The sequence below is a fragment of the Protopterus annectens genome, chromosome 4.part0 (genome assembly GCF_019279795.1).
Source record: "Protopterus annectens isolate FY-2018-M chromosome 4.part0, PAN1.0, whole genome shotgun sequence".
NCBI classification, from domain to species: Eukaryota; Metazoa; Chordata; order Ceratodontiformes; family Protopteridae; genus Protopterus; species Protopterus annectens.
In genome coordinates this window covers 1,582,954,632-1,582,972,655 of record NC_056733.1, presented here as the reverse complement: position 1 = coordinate 1,582,972,655, position 18,024 = coordinate 1,582,954,632, and the positions used below count along the sequence as shown (strand labels likewise).

The 18,024-nt window shown below is 36.9% G+C and overlaps 1 protein-coding gene across 1 annotated transcript in view; it reads right to left on the bottom strand.

Annotated features, from left to right (window-relative positions):
• The window catches only part of CLINT1 (clathrin interactor 1), a 1,421,335-nt gene extending 1,405,866 nt beyond the window's left edge, over positions 1–15,469 (bottom strand). The window contains exon 1 of the mRNA XM_044069360.1: positions 15,269–15,469. Within this exon, the coding sequence (XP_043925295.1) occupies positions 15,269–15,309 (41 nt within the window). The 5' untranslated portion in view covers positions 15,310–15,469. The remainder of the gene's footprint in view (positions 1–15,268) is intronic.
• Positions 15,470–18,024: the final 2,555 nt, after the last annotated feature.

Below are 18,024 nucleotides of genomic sequence, written 5' to 3'. Positions count from 1 at the left end.
AAACATACTTAAAAATTAAAATATTCAAAAGGTAAGTTGACTGTTGTTTCAGGAATTCTTCATCTTATGTGAAATTACACTGAGATGGGGTCTTCAAAAGAGTAACACAGATGGGACTTCATGACCATATGCAAGGCACTGCAGTACTTTAAAGTTAAGTGGAAAACCAAGTTGGCAAACAACCAGGGATGAGACAATTTGTAAATAAAAAAAGCAGGTAAGAGTTTCCACTGCAAGTAAACAAAAGATAAATTCACATAGGAAGAACAACTTCATTGGGATTTTTGATATAGCACTAATGATCAATGAGCTAAGCAAAAGCAAGAACCCAAATATAATACATATACTGAGTGACAAGTGTATAAAGAACATATCAATGGAAAAAAATACACTGTCATAAAATATGCACCTTTGCAGTTTCAACTTTTAGTAAACTATTTTTAAAGTTTCTATTACGCACACTTCTTGTTTCAATAAAATAAGGAATGCATTTTGTACATTCTTTACTATATTAAAAATTTCATGATATTGCCACTCTGTAATCAAATTTAAAATGCATTTCCAGTGGCTCCAAGCACATGAAATATACATACACTACTATTTTTAAACAAATATAGTTAAGAGTTTATACTACTTGACAGAAAAAGCAAACACTTTAAAAATCATCTGTAATCAACTATTAATATTTTCTGAAAATTATATACCTCCTTAAATTTTATTCAGAATTTTGCTATGTTGCATCAGTCAATATACTACCTAGCACTGACCGTCTTTCACTTTTAACACTGACATTAAAGCATTAGACCCTCAACATCTTAAAATTATTTCAAAAACACTTCCACAAACCATTTCTTAAAACATACATTTTATCTCCTCCTCTACTCTAACAGGGACTGGAACACACCAGGGAGGTAGCCAATAGCTGAAGCAATGCCACAATCTCACATTTCCAGTAGTTAACTAACTACTTATTCTCCTGAAATACTTTAGTGACTTATATGCACTTCTAGGCATCATCTGTAGGAAAGACAGACAGAGGTTTCAGAAATAGAATTAGGGAGCACCTTTATAATATTAGAACAGGTTTAGTAACCAATGCTTTGGCAAAGCATGCAATGCTAACTTTGCATCAACATACCTTTGAATTTATGGTTGTAGAGGTTATTTCAACTAATTTAAGGGGATGTAATGTTACTGAAGAAAAAGAAGTTAAATGGATCATACGTCTTAGAGCAGATTCAGGAAAAGGACTGAATGAGAGGGCTTCGATCAGGCCATTTCTTAACACTAACAGTATGCGAGTTAGGTAAGGATGGAAGAGTCAGGGTGGGACCCCGAGTACACGTGGGCATTGTGTGGTGTATTAGATGAACAAATATCACTTGTTTGATTTGTCCGTTTGGTATACCATCTGTTATTCACATGCATTTGTGGTCTCAGGTTTACAATAATGTTTACTAATGTTGTTATTCAGTAGCATCTCCTTTATATTTTTACTTTGAAAAATTTGCTATATAGACGTGTTCTTTGTATTGTGGTTTGTTCCCATTTGATAGATGCACATGTATATAGACCTTAAGAGAGATTGATTGTTTTCTGAAATGCTTGATAGAATGCATTAGATTTTGTGCACATTGTGTAGTTCACAGTCAGGCAATAGGGTTTAGCTCAAGGACAAAGCCCTGTTAGGCAGTGTTTTTTATGTGACTGCTTTGTTTATTTTATGTGAGTATGATGGGCTGAGGTAATGGTAAGCATTGCTTAATTCAGATGTATTGTTTATAGACTAGTTCTAGGAACCAGTAATTTAAGGATGCATCTATGCGTCCAGTGTTTTTAATTTTTATGTTATAGATGCAGGGACATACAAATTTAGGAAAAATAGGTACATCTTTAGAATGTCTAATCTGATGTACCAGATTCCGTGCGTTGCGTAGTGTTTGAGTTATGGAGCTGTAATGCACCTTTTACTGTTTTAAAGAGTTGCAGATTTCGTTTAGAAGTGATCTGCTCTTGCATTGTTCATATACAAAGCAGAACATAATAGATGTATAGTTCGTGCTTTAGATGTAAATATGATCCTTCTTTTGCTTGTTATTGATTTTTGATTTTAAACTTGCATAAACCATGGATTAATGTTCGAGCATTTACAATATTTAAGTCTGGAAGCAAACTACTTTTAAAGTATTTGTTATATCATATTAGTATAGTATGTGCCTCTATTATGTTTATTTGATACAAGACTTATGTTTATCCACTAGAGGCACTGTAATAAAGTAGTGGCATCAGTCAGGATGTGATGTCATAGTCAAAGCAAATTGATTGGCTGCTCTATCTTTTTAAATGTTATGTACTCAGTTTGTTATAAGGTCTGATGAAGCTATTAAGTGAAAGCACTTACCTACTGAGTGCACTTATTAAACCAGATTTTTACATGGACATAAGTGTCGTTCTATTTTTGAATTGTTTTCATTGAGAAGAATTGCATGGTTGTTGCTGCTGTAATTCTCTATATTGTTGCTATACTCATTATTTTTTTTAACAGCGCAGCATTTACCCTGTGGAGTATTGGCGTGGTCTACTTTTTACTAAATATAGTTAAGAGTTTATACTACTTGATTTTTAAAGTTTGTTTGCTTTTTCTGTCATCTGTAATCAACTATTAATATTTTCTGAAAATTATATACCTCCTTACATTTTATTCAGAATTTTGCTATGTTGCTTCAGTCAATATACTACCTAGCACTGACTGTCTTTCACTTGTAACACTGACATTAAAGCATTAGATCCTCAACATCTTAAAATCATTTCAAAAACACTTCCACAAACCATTTCTTAAAACATACATTTTATCTCCTCCTCTACTCTAACAGGGACTGGAACGCACCAGGGAGGTAGCCAATAGCTGAAGCAATGCCACAATCTCACATTTCCAGTAGTTAACTAACTACTTATTCTCCTGAAATACTTTAGTGACTTATATGCACTTCTAGGCATCATCTGTACAAGTGTTTAAAAAACATCAAATTTAATTGAAAAAAGAACCTTTGTGGCATTATGCTGACATTTAGTATACAATTTGTTGTACGATAACAGCAACATTAGAGTTTAGATTACAATTGTTCTTAATGGTTTTCCCACATCCCAAATTTAGTGTCCAGTTATCACATCTCACCGTTTGCATCATCATGTAATATAAAGGCAGTAATCCAGTGCTTTCAGCAACAGGTACTAAGGACATCTTAGTAACCACAATAAAATCTGCAAAGAAGTGTGTGCATGCAAAGCTACATGTGTGTTTACAAACTGCACAGCTGCTCAGTCTACCAAAATGTTCAGTTTAACGTTATCAGTAAAACTCTCCTGTTCAGCTACTAAAAATATCATCCAAAAGGAGTAAGTTTTGGTTTTATTTAAAATATAACTCTGTACTGTATGTAGAAAGAAAATAAAGGAAAAAAACTAAACAAGAGACTTCTAACCAGATAACAGAAATAAAATAACTACACATGCCTAAAGCAGTAGCCATGGTGATTATTAAAAAAAAAGGATAACTGACGTTTATGCATTTTCCGCTTGAAAAGGGAAATTACACAGATAATTTTTAATACCACTCTATAGCTATATGCATAAATATACAGATTAGTTACTAAAACCACGATATGCTTTCACTGTTTAAACATAAATATGATTAAGTCCTTTAGTTTGCCCCTACTATCTTTACATCAAACTAAAAGTACCCATTTGACTACATTCAAATCAACCTCAGGGACTATATAGGTAACTTCAAATTCACATCTGGTTTTAGTGGGTTCCCTATTGAAATGTTGGCACTCAAAATGCCGAGTACAGACAAGTCAGGAAAAAATTACCAAAACCACAGGAGAATGGCAAATCTCGAAAAATCACTTTTTTCCTTTAAATTTCTTTCTGCAGGGGATGCAAACCCCCTGCAATTCCCCTTATGAGGAAAAGGACCCACACCCCTGAACTTGTATAAATCAACTCTGAGATCACCATACCAAGAAGAAAAGAGAATATTTTGAGAAACAGCAACAGACTTGGTACATGTAATTCTGTTGTCTCAGCCAGCCTCCTTATTTCAGAATTTGCTGTGGCGGAGCCTATATGGAATCAACCCACTCTTACCACTACAAGGGTAATGAGGCTAGGCTTCAAGATGGCTGTCCAACCATAAGCTTAGCTACTGACTTATGAACATACAAAACTATATCAACTGGCCTCACCACTCCAAAGATCATAGCCTCATCCAAGCAGTGAAGAACACAGGACCTGCACAAAGGAAGAAACATAAGGGAATGGCTACTTCCAAGCTTAAAAAAAGTGTGTGGAAAGGTCAGTCAGCAGTACAGTTAAAGAATAAAGGTGAAACAGACCATAATGACAAAAGCATGTAAGAGAAAGAGAGAAGTTGAATCTTTTCTGCACATTCTAACCTTGTGAATTCTAATTCAGAACACACTAAAGTGGCTCTACTCAAACACAGGAGTCAAATAACCTGAATTTGAGGCTCTTCTTCAGCTTGAACACATTCATAGTATGTGTAGCTAGACAGACATGGTTTTAAAGGAATGAAAGCAGCCACTCTATTCCTGGGTTTACTGCCTAGAATGAATTCAGACCTACTGGCAATTGTGTGTGCGGAGGTAGGGGGGATATCAGCGTTTGTCAATAGATGTTCAAATCATACTAAACAAGATTAGCTAGTTGTGAAGGGGTAATTAAAAGAACAGCATCTATGTCATTTTTGTGCATACCACCAATATATTACCTCTTAGCTGAAACTGTCATTAAGCCCATTACCTCTTCTACTGGGCTTCATCTTTACAACAATAAAATTGACTAACCTACACCGCCAATGTTCAACATGTCTAAAACTTCCATGATATTAAAAATGCTAACTCCACTGTACACTAGTTAATATTCATCTAAGGGGCCCAAATATCTTGAAAATGCCACATGCATCATCTTCCCTCATTAAATCAAACCACAAATCAGCAACTGTTTCCTTCAAAACTGTGTGCACTTCCCCTGCAAATATGTCTGTGTTTAGAGACTTATCCAAAGCAAACCTTCTTCAGTTACCTGACAAGATAAATTCCACTGTAATCCTCCTCCCACCAATCCTACAGCCAAAGCTTTGCCCTATGCCTCTGGATTCTATTCTGACTTTAATATTGGTGTTGATAAGGAAGTCCCTATCTGCACCAAACATACTGATAAATGTACTAACAAAACCCCAATGGTGGAATACCTTTATAAATAAATTATATAGCAAGAAATTACTCAATAGTTAATGTCAATTTACTTGACGAAAGAGTACACTTAACCACAACTAGTGAATAGCTTATAGGAACCATCAGAAAGTTTAAAGCTGAATAATGAATTTAAAATAGCCACTAAAACCAAAAATAACTCTTCATTCAACTGTATGCCAGGAAGTTAAGAACTAACACCCAACAATGCTCATAGCTCATCCAAAATAATACTGTCCACGGTCATCAATCCATATGTTATCAGATGGGTGGCTGACTGATAGATCCATAATGAGTGGCTTACCTGAGGGTTCGGTCTGGGGGGCTCTGTTATTTGGGATATACTTTTCTGAGGTGCAGGCCAAAACCAGTGGGCCATGGCTGACCAAGTTTGCAGATGATTGCAAGTTGGGCACTGTCAATTCTCCTAGTGATGTGGACATCCTCCAAGAGGGTCTCACCAAAACAAATGACTGGTGCCAGAAACATGGTCTCAAGCTGAATACCAAAAAATGCATCATCATCCCCTTTGGGGAGAGTGACGTCCCCACAAATTATCACATTAATAACGTCCTAAGCACGCAATCAGTTGAGAGAGATTTGGGCACCAGGTTGACAGCAACCTGACTTTTGACCACTGTGTTGCTTCCACTGTACGGAAAGCTTTCTACATGGCCCACCTCATAAGTAAGGGTATTTCATCCAGGGACAAGGAGATCATAACATTCACGTGTTCTTCCCTTATAAAGGCCCATTATTAAGTACAATGCCCTGTTCGGCAAGTACCTCGCAAAGCACATGCAGCAGCTGGAGAGACCATAGGGGTTTCTCACAAGGAGAATCCAGGGCCTCAAAAATCTGCCATACACAGATAGGCTTTAGGATTATCCCTCTGCTCAGTTTCATACAGACTCCTCAGAGGTGACCTCTGCCTGGCATACAATGTGATCTCTGACCCCACCTTGATGGGACTACTGCATATCCGCAGTCAAGTTCCACTCAAGGAACCCACACACACAGACTCAACCTGGTCTATGACATCAATAGGACTTGTTGGCGGGACAGATTTGTGTCCCAGAGACTCCCCCCATCTGTGGGACAGACTCCCTCTCCACATCAAGCAGAGTACTTCTTTACCCTTTTTAAGCAGGACCTTGACAACTGGATGAGAAACGGAAAATACATAGCTGGGATTCCACCCATGTCCCTGCTGGACAAGGGTATCGGGTGCTGACTTGTCTAAACATGGGTTCAATTCTTGGCTAGGCTTAAAAGGGCCTTAGGGCCAATAACCTAGTAACTTCCTGTGCGCCTACGTTACTCAACAGAAATAGACAATATCTTAGCTTATAATTTTAATGCAAATTTTACTCCACCCACAGCTAAGTTATTTTATGGGTTCCACAGTCCTAGCCACCCATATAATTACTAAAGTACAAAGTCTTTCAATTCTCTCAAACGCTAAGAACATTGGCCCCAATAACATACTAGGGTGCCTGATCATCAGTACTAAAAATGACCTATCTAAACCAATACCTAAATTATTTAATGTAAGCCTCTCCTTTGGTTGCATTTCCTAAACATGGAAAACATCCCCTTTAATGTCACTGCAAAAGGGTAACCCAATTACTGACCCCAGTAACTATACCCCACAGTTAGTCTTACTAGCCCCATAAGTAAAGCTAAGGAACACATCTCAGACCTCATTGATATGGACATGGCTATTGGCACTAATCCCTATACTGACATTACAATGGTTGTCTGACAGAACATGTGGTTAGAGTCACAGATGCACTTCTGAAAGGGTGCACCAAAGGGATCATTGCTGGGCCTGCTCCTGTTCACTATTTCTCAGACCTTCAGGCCAAAACTCTTCGTCTATGCTTACCCAAGTTTGAATAACGGTCTTAGTTTACAGTCAGCAATCTTCTACTGACTTACTAATTCTCAGCGTGCATTAGACTATTTTAAAAATCAGTACAAGGTCAATGGTGTCAGATTAGTGCGAAAAAATGTAATATAATTAATTTTTATAAACAAAAACATTTACAAATCATCCTGCATAAGCAGCACACTCCATTCAATGAGACAATACATCAATGGATCTAGGTAGACTTGTTGAATGTAAGTACTTGCGGGGAACGAAGACTAGAAAAGGTGGTTCCCTCAAACAAGGCAGGATCTGGCAAACAATTTGAGAATTATATTTCTGTTACATTTTCATTTATCTCTTGAAACAGAATTCAGAAGAGCAAAGTGCTGGACCTTCTGAATACACATTGTTCTGCAGATAGGCAACAGCATGGATCAATACAAAAATGATGTGGCCAGGCCAAGGTGATTAAAAAAAACTATGGTAGGTGTGAGGACTGGTAGAGAAGGGTGAAGGCTGCCAGCCTAACCAGATAGAATCTTACACATATTATTTGTAAATATGAATGTGAATCACAGACTTTTCTTAAATGAAAAAAATGCTGCTTCAAAAATATGGCAACAGTGCTCTCTACTGACCCAGTAAAAGCATGCTGTGACCCTTTGATCTAAAGTCCGCTCCAGTCCGGCTATATGAAGGCTTCCTGCCTATTGTTTTAAGGCTAAAGTTATTTACCAGAATTTACATATGGAATGTCCTTTATTGCTTCAAGTGAAGAATGTAAATGCAGTTTCAGTCAGCCTGGGAACACCAGGAAAGTGTGAAATGATGTAATGTTTTATCAGAATTGCAGTTTCAATTTAAAACAGTGAGAACCAGAGATTAAGCATTTTTGTCTTGAACATCCAACTCAGCACTGCCTTATATAAGTAGTATGTTAGAACTGTTTTCTCTCCTAGAAGTAGCTAGGAATTAGAAAAGATTAGACTAAGTGTTTTTCTGTTATGTCAGAACTGTACTACTGAATTATTTTAAGTATTTCTGCGTGATCTCTAAACTCTTGACTAGCACTGACTGTGTAGTAGAAAGTACTGTCTTGTGGTTTTAATTAATTATTATTAAATATTTTAAAACCTTTTAACTGTGGCTGGTTTGTTTAGAGATAATTTAAGCTCTTTAGAGTACTTGCATGCCTTTGGTAAAACTGTACAAGGCCACTCTAATAGCTTTAGCCCTGGGTTATACTACCAATTGGATATTAATATTGCACAGTAATAAATGGACACCCTTTTAAGGGCCTTTGAGTAGCTGATAAATATTAGTGGGTGGTGGCAGCTGGTACTACTGTATAGTCTGGGAAAAGGGGGCACAGCTGGAGAACCTGTGCCAGCCTTCCCCAAGAGTGTATGTGTGGTTGTATAAACTCTTCTCAAAGTGTGTGTATGTCAGCTACTTGGGCAGGGACAATGAGGCACTGGTTGAGGGTGCTAGAGGTTTCAGATTGCCCACTAGGCTGAGATCTGGACCCTATAGCTGCGCCAGTGGGGAGTCTTATTGGGGACATGGAGAGCAAGGGAGCGACCAGCCCCGGAGTGACTGTGATCTCTGTGTGCTCTTAAGGGAAATTGCACTTAACCGTGTGTATTTGTTATCCTTTCCTCATATATGAGATGCCCTCTCTGGTGTTAGTGGTGAGGATTGAGGCTCCTTGACTGCTGGGCCAGGGCACGGGCGTCATAGTAGAGTCATCACAAAGCTTAGTGGCACTTGGCAAATACACCGTATGAACTTAGTAAGACCTGACAATGCCTCAAAGAAGGCTTAAGGGGAAACAAAATATTACAAGGAACGGCTAAAATAGCTAGCTAAAACAGAAGGTGACAGTTGAAAGAGAAATGTTGGGCAAAAAAAATACCTCTCAACTGTCCAGATTTTTGCTTCTTACTTTAGGTCTGTTCCTTACAAAATTTATGTTTTTCTGGCAAAATCACAGAGGACTGAAGTCGCTAAATAATACTACATAAAGGCAGCCACTTCAGTTCCAGACTTCGTATCCTTCAGAAAACATATAATAATGCAAAAACTGTCAACGTATAGAAACAGACATGTGTACCCCAAAGATGTGAATAATAACTTAATGATGCATCTCAGGAGAACTACCATTGGGGACAGAGTTTAGATCAACTTGTGTAAAGTGGAAAAAGTAAGAAGAATGCTAGAGTGCACTGGCAGCAGTTCCAATTTTAGACGAAGAAAATCAACTCTCCCATTTTAAGGTAAAAATAAGAGTGAAAACTATAGTCAGATGCAAAGGTAATTTGTAAAGAGAAATATAAAGATAATAAAGAATGTGAATGAAACATTATGAACAACATTGGCATTAACTAAGATAGAAGGCCAAAAGAAAACAAGTAGATGGCGCAAGGGTGAAATAGGGAGCGCTGAATAATCACGATCAGCATGAGGAAATATTTCTCAGAATGGAACCAAGTCTCTGTAACTGACAGCAAAGGCATTTGTCCACTGCTGAGCTACATGTGCATAATGAACAGAGTTCAGAAGTTGGGGAAGCCATATAAAATCGATGCAGCACTGAACAGATAACTGAATCATTGATCTTCCTTCAGTATGTCAATACTTTTTCCATCAGTATGTCAATATTTATTTATTTAATATCTATTTATTTACCATCTGTTAACTGGGATAAGTATATTAACAAACCATTCCTTTTCAGCAAAGTCCCAGGGAGAAAGGATTCATACAAGGGTAAAATATAAGCAAAAATAAACACAATGGCACACCCTACAATATAATATAAGGAACAAAAAACAAATACAATAACAATTACAATGACTGTATTCAATTATGCAAAAAACTAATTCAAGTTATAATTGATATAGACATCTAGGTTTGACAATTACTTGTACGACTTCACTATATATTTCTTGGAAAATCATGACAATTTCCTGACACACAAGCCCTACAACCATGCAAAATCTAAACATCTACTGTGCAGCATAGAACACCCACCCCACCTGTGATCCATGTCTGAGAGCAAATGTAGATCATTAGATACAATCTGGGTTAAAAGTATTAAAGAAATTAAATCTTTCATCTGAAAAAACTGGAGACCTGCTCAGTAACTTTCAGATATGTATAAAACTACACATTCACACATATGCCACAAGAAAGAAAGAAAGAAAGAAAGAAAATATGGCACACCAGAAAGTCAAGGAGTTGGACTACTACTATTTCCCCAGACAAGATGGTCTCTCAAAAAAGCCCAAAAAAGAGATATGACAGTATGTGAAAGGGTCCAAGTGAACAATCCAGTGACAATCCAACACTAAAATGGAAAAAAAAAAAAAAAAAACAGGATATCAAAAACTACGCAAGTGGACAAAAGCTGTCAGTTGTTGACTTTCACGTGGTGCACAAATAGCTTCAAAAGTACAGACAAAAACGACAATACAACACATAATTTAAAAATGGTTTAAAGTATGATGTTATTATCTACTAATATGGTTCTTAAGTCTCCATGAGTCTGAATAGATCTGCAAGTTAGGCACACTACAATCCACTAAACTAAATTCTGTCGGTCTCCTTGTGGTTTAATAATCCGAATTTTCTTAGAACTGTTGTGCTTCAAGCTATCAGACAACACAAAATGCAAACTGATACATGTCTATCACAATCACTTTAAGCTTTAGCACAAGTTCATCACATAATTTTAATCAGAAGAGTTTAGAAAGGATTGGGAAAAAAGAGACTGGATAAGAAATTCACAAAGAAATAATGGTGGGATACATGTATGACATCCAAATATGCAACAAAGTCTACAAGATTTAGGATGCTTGTTTGGAAGTGTTTACACAGGTATTTTTGTACCCCAAGCAGACTCCAAAGAAATTTCCTCAAGTAGACAGTAAATGTCGGAGGTGTGATGGAGAAGAGAGAGGTAACTGAGTAACGAGTTGGCAGATTTTTAAAAAATTCCCTGCAGAGTACTCTATCAGAAATACTGGTTGAGCAAACTGGTATAACTAAGGAATTATTGAGCTATGACACAGAATTAGAATTGCCTAAACATAGTAAGGCCTTGCAGAGTCTAATTATGGTGGCTGCCAAAAAAAGCCATTACTAGAAAATGGAAATCAAAGTCTAAACCAACTGTACTAGTAAGTAGTGACTACAGTAACAAAAAATCAAACAACTGGGATTGAGGACTTTAGAAAAGGACAGGAGCAAATTACACAGAAAACAATGGGAACTGTGGGAACAATACATGCAGAATAATGTTTTACAGGAGAAATGAGGTTTAAAAGAAGGCATGATTTGAATGAGATATGTAATGTTTAAATAGTCTAGCCAGTCAAACACTAAAAATACGTTAGTATGCTTTGTTTTCACTTAATGTATAATTTGCTACATCATTAAGTGACAATGTAATAAAGATGTTTTTTCTTTTAATTAAACTTTTAGGAACAATTCAGGCAGAAAAATTGTTCGGAGGAGGACTGGGGATTAAGACAAAAGCAATGAAGTACAGGCTAACACAGAAGGCCTCTGGCTAACGAAGCGCGCAGCTGACTGCAAACTAGGAGCCATAGTCAAGTCCCCAAATGATGTGGGCATCCTACAGAAGGGCCTCGCTGAGACAGATGGCTGGTGTCCGAGCCATGGCCTCAAGCCCAATGCCAAAAAGTGCAGTGTCATCCACTTTGATAAAAATTCTGTACCCATGAACTACCACATAGGCAGCAATCTACTTAACACTGAATGTGTGTGATAAGAGACCTTGGGACCCAGGTGGACAGTAGTCTCTCCTTTGATAGTCACATCGCCACAGTAGTCAGGAAGTCCTTCTATGTGGCACACCTCATCATAAAAGGGTTCTCATCAAGGAAAAAAATAGGTCATTGTTCCCCTCTACTCGACACTCATTATAGAGTACAATGCCCCTTTTGGAATGTACCTCACAAGACATTTGCAACAGCTGGAAAGGCCACAGAAGTACCTCAAACAAATGCTCTACACTGACCACCTCAAAAAACTCCAGCTTTACTCCATAGCATATCGCCTACTCCGAGGTGATCTCTGCCTAACATATAAAGCTATGTCAAACCCAGAGCTGTTGGACATGCTACACCTAAAGAAATCCCAATCCCTCCGAACCTCATACTCTAGGGACCTAAACCTTGTCACCACAATAAACAGGACATGCTGGATGGACAGATTCCTGCCCCAGAGACTTCCCATACTCTGGAATAGGCTGCTCATTTATGTCAAGCAAAATTCTGCATTAGCACTCTTCAAGAAAAAAATTGATGAGTGGATGGGAAATACACCCCGGGGGTCATTTCTGTGTCTCTGCTCGACAGTGGCACAGGAAAATAACTTTCTTGGATGGCGTAAGCCAGGGAACCTTGTTAGCTAGGCTTATGTAGGCCCTTGGGTCGAAAGCCTAGTACCTACCTATGAACCTATAACTGAATAATTTACATAATGTTGCTTAAATTAATAATATACATCAATACGTGTAATGTACAAAACTTATACAAGTAAGCTTAATATGGTTTGATTGCTTTTACATAAATGTAAGTTTGCCTGTGTCAAAAATGCTAATTCAATGAAAGGTATTTAAAAAAAAAAAAAAAGAGCATCGCACAACTTTAATAGGATTAAAAAAAACCTGTGTCACAACTTCTGAAGCATCATTTCACACCAAACCAAAATCTCAACCTCATACTTAATGCAGTGATGAAATATATGTGTTCTACAAAGTACTGAACACAATACAAAAACTACACTGCAAAAGTTAATAAACACTATATTTAGTCTACAAAGACTACAGACAATACCAATACAAAAAAAGGTATAAGTTTTTCCTGTATCCTTAAACAATGTTAAGTACACTTCCCTCGGTGAGACCCATGTTCTTTTCTTATTGCCTTCATTTTAAATTATCCAAATCCCCAATACATTTACTTGGTGCCTGTTCATGTTCTGCGGAACATTCCCAGTTTACAAGAGAACAGTATATATTAAGGCTCCATACAGTCTGGCAAAGTCTTAATACATAAGAAACATAACTGCTACACATACTTATGTCAAACAGTCCACTAAAACACAACAGCAAGAGTCTGCTATAAAAAGCAGATCTAGCCTTACTAAACAGCAACAGTGCAAAAAAAAAAAAAAAAAAAAACAGACCTAGCTTTACCAATAATTCACATATTTCAAGTACCACAAAGAGCAGAATAAGCCTACATATTATAAGTACAACATCTGTACTGAACTAACAGCTTTACATTAAACAATTACAGATTTTTTTTCCCTAGCAAATAAAGAAAAACGGACATAACTGGAACTGGCAGCAATTACACCGTACGAACAAGAAAATAAGAATGGCCTGAGTTCAAAACTGAATTCATCATAATGTATGCTTCTTAACCTGCAAACATTTGCTGCGCTACTTCATGTAGTGATCCAAACTGCTACAAAATAAAAACGCCTAGTACATTCCTGTCCACAGTTCGCCTTCCCCAAATTGAACATAAAATACAATGCTTTATCTCCTTTAATTCATAATGCACATGACAGAATCTTCATTTAATCATTTATTTATTTATACTTTGTTGACTGGGTTAATTCCATTAGGCCAATGGCCTCTTTTCAAAGGAAACTAGAGGTGGTATGCACACCAAATATGGGAAATTGGCCAGGGCAACAGGGAACTTCTAATCTTTTTGGAAGTGCCATGATTGAGCTATCACCAACTCACAGATAACACCTCAGTTTAACATCTTGATCATGGAGCAATTTAGCATTTATTCACACATCAATTGGCCAATACAAAAATATAAAATTTATTTTGCTATGCCTTGTATTTTCAGAGAAATGTTACTATTGCTAACAAAAGCATCATATGTAAAATTCAGTTGCATCTTTAATAGCAATCAACACAATATACCTATGTTCTACTATAGTTTATTTCGTTTGCATTTGTTTTCCAGGGTAGAGCACTAATCTCCATACACCTTTTTCAGACTCCGCTCAAAAGCAGCGTATGGTTAAGTGACTTGCTCAGTCACACAGGGAGGCAATGGAGGTGCCTTGCTCTCCTCTTAATGTATAAAAACGTGAACTTTGTTTATTAATATGCAGCAGATAATTCATGTTACTTTGAAGTTCTGCCATCATTGCTAAATAATTTAGGACTATGATCAAGCAGTTCCAGTTCTTTACAGCAAGATTGCTCTAATTTTTTTCCAGAATATGCATCGTTTTCTGCATTCTTCAGTGCAGAGATCTGGATCAAAAATCAGCTGTCAATCATGGATAAAGCTTGGATCCATTTACACAACAATCATGTTCAACTATCCTGTCTCCCTAGCCAAGTCTACGTGACCTTCGAATGACAGATGCAATATGTGTCTGATATCTTCACTCATCTGACAAATTAAACTCGGGAATACTCCTTGAAGTGACTAAGGACGTCACTGCAGGACTACTATGAAATGCGAACCTTTAAAGCTAAGCCTTAAGAAAGGCTACTCTTCGACCCCTTTAAATATGATAGGGTCGGTGTATAGAGACATACAGCGATAAACTATTATTCTTTAAATAAATCAGTGCTATTACTATAGCGATATACACCTGCAATTAAAACGAGTGAAGCAGAAGCACTACACAGAAAGAAAGCTGAATATGACTAAATTTCAGTCTCTTTTAATCACGCTGAGAAAATAAATAGCGAAGTACCAAGAGTTAGATAAATGTGCTACATAAAAGCTAAAGAAATTAATTTTAAATATATAACAACGACTCACACTTCTCTTTTCTAGTTTAATAGTACTAAAACAAAAGACAATCAACGACTTTATATAAATAGCAAAGAGAAAACTGGACTGAAAACAAACAGTCCTGTCACTTCCTGGCCCATTTAGACCATAACTAAAAGATAGCAGAAAGGAGCCATACTAGTGACATATCAGCTGAGGGCCTATGACTGATGACGTCACTCCCTGGTTACGTGTCCATGATTAACTACAGGTAACGCGTCTTCAGTTTTAAGACACAGGAAAACAGTACTGACAATCTGTAAATATACACTCACGCCTTGTCCACCAACTCCCGCATCTTCCACATACTCAGCATTCTAGTTCTTTACAGGTAGCTGTCTGCCTTCTTCAGTTACAACAACCTCCTCAGGGACCGTCCGATGAAGTCGGATCTGTGCCCGGCGCACCACGGCTAAACCCGAATACTACAATTGCAAAAGAATCCGAGTTGACATCCTCCACTCACCAAGAACGTAACGTCAGGTACGTTTTTTGTATTGCTGACGGCAGCTGGTAGACGTTTTTCCATTGCATTGTGGTTCTTGTAGGAGTTCTTAGTAAGAGTGAGGTAAGTGAAAGGTTTTATTCTGTACGCTTGTAATTACTCTTCCTAACAGCTTTAGTAGTATACCTCTTCTTTGTTTAAAAAAGACAGAGCTAAAAATAAAGGGAGGCGAAGCCCCAAAATGAGATACATTTTTTTAAATATCACTTTAATTAGTTTAAAAAGTTAATAGTACAGATTTTACAGCAGCCTTTTATGAACAACAAGAAGTATGAAATCAACGACTGGCATGACTGACTGTAATTTTCAGTGATTTACCAAAAAAACAAAAAGTTTACAATTAACGTGGCAAAATATGACGTGAAATCAGGGACAGTTGTAATACATCTGAAAGTGTTAACAAGTATGCGACAATGTGTTGCACATATTACACTTTTTACAAACAAAAATAAATAAATAAAAAGAAAACTTTCAATATGTTAGTTAATTCCCTGTGGTTGGTTAGCTTCTTCCAGAATGGTACAAACGCAACAAAATGTTGGATCTGCTGATAAACATTTCTTAAATATCAGCACAACGCAGGTGACAGCACAGTGGGAGGTATGCCAGTTCAAGCATGGGAATGTATACAACTTCATGAAATTATAAAAATCTTATTTCATCATAATTTTAAACTGCAGAACTGTAACTATATGTAACATGTTGTTACTATCACAGCTGACGTACATCCTTGTATTATTTTTTTCTAGGATAGTTGTGCTACATACTTATCAACTGTACACATTTTTGCATAATGTCCAGAGTTGTCCCTCATATTTTTGGTCATTTTTTCATAAAATTGTAGTTTTCTGGCAAGTCATTAAAGACTAGTCAGAAAATAATGACAAACATTTAAATTTCAGGCCTCATATCCTTCATAAAATTCATGCAATGCAAAACCTGTTATTCTATCAGCTTTATGTTTGTAAGAGCAATATTTAAAATTTGACACTATTTTTGGGCCTTTGTCTCCCAATTATTTATGGCTTTGCCCATATTGCTTGTTCTTAGTGGTTATGAGGTATGCTACCTTCACTTCATCTTCTAATCACTGTTGACCTTCTCTTCAGCTTCTAATCATTCCATCTCCTACTGATTCTTTCTCATAGCTATTTAACAATATCTTCTTGTCATTGCTGTTTCTCCACTAACTACAAATTCTTTCGCATTGATATTCACTCTTCTGTCTAGCTTCTACTATATATTTAAGACTGCACACTTCTGTACCATATCCTTCTTTCCAGCCTTAACTCTTTCCTACTCGTATTTCCTTATTTCATCATCCTGGCATAATCTACTAAAACGTAACCATTATCAGCTAATGAGTTACAATCTTTTGTCATCATACAATCGAACTTTAAGCCATACCTATTTTACCTCTACATGTCTCGCTAGTCTTTCTCATTCATCCTCATAAATACCATAAAACATAATCAATATTATTTTCTATGTATGTATACACATGCAGTGTTATGATCTCAACCATATACTCACTATGTAATTACGTGAAAAAAGGCATAAATCTTTTTCTCTACTTGAAAACAAGTTACTTGAAAATACAATTTTTTAATAACTCCTTTTGTTAAAATGTATCTGTAAACCCTGTTTAAGTTTCTTATGTAAAATATTTTCTGGTTCCCCTGTGGAAATGGAGAATGTTAATTAGGGCTAACTTGGTTAACAAAATGTGAAGTAATAGGTAACTTAAGGGACAACAATGGGATTCTGTAATTAAGTGCTCAATTTCTCTGTCCTTTTTCTCCCTATTTACTGTCCCTGCTATGAATAAACAACAATACAGCATGTAAAATATTTTAAATCGACTGTTTCTCTCCACTAGAACAGTACCTTACTGTACTATGGTAGTTTCACTTTCAAAAAATGTTATCCCACCCTGAAAAAGCTTGCTGCAGCCTCCAATTCATTGATGTCATCAAGGCCTATGAAAACAAATGGTTTTCTGGCCAAGTCCCTCCCCAAACTGACATCACCACGACCATCCTAAAAAAAACCACCCATGCTGTGATGTCACAGCTCCCTGGTCCTTCCCCTACCCATACAGAAAATAAAGGTTAGAACAAGGAAACAATATGTGAGTCAAGTCTCCTGCGGTGAGCTGTCAGTCACAGCAGGTAACAGCTCAAATTACCCTTAGCATTTTCACAACTAGGGAAGTAAGGTGTGAAAGGTGGATGGGAGACGAGTCAAAATAGTACAGTTCAGGCTTCACAAAAAACTGCAATTTAACCATTCTAAAAAGAGGCAGCAGTAAAATGCACTTTGAAAGTCTGTTCTGTGGCATTTGCACTGTTTTGTTTTAAGTAGCCATTGAATGGCATGAAATATTACTTTGAAAGACAGCAGTGTATGCATATAAAATCAATCCAGGGACAGGAGCTTTAGGAAGAAAGGCCTGTGTGCTGTGATCTTTTACAGACAAGCACTGCATTGTGGGATACCTAGATGCAGTGTAAACAATCAGATTTG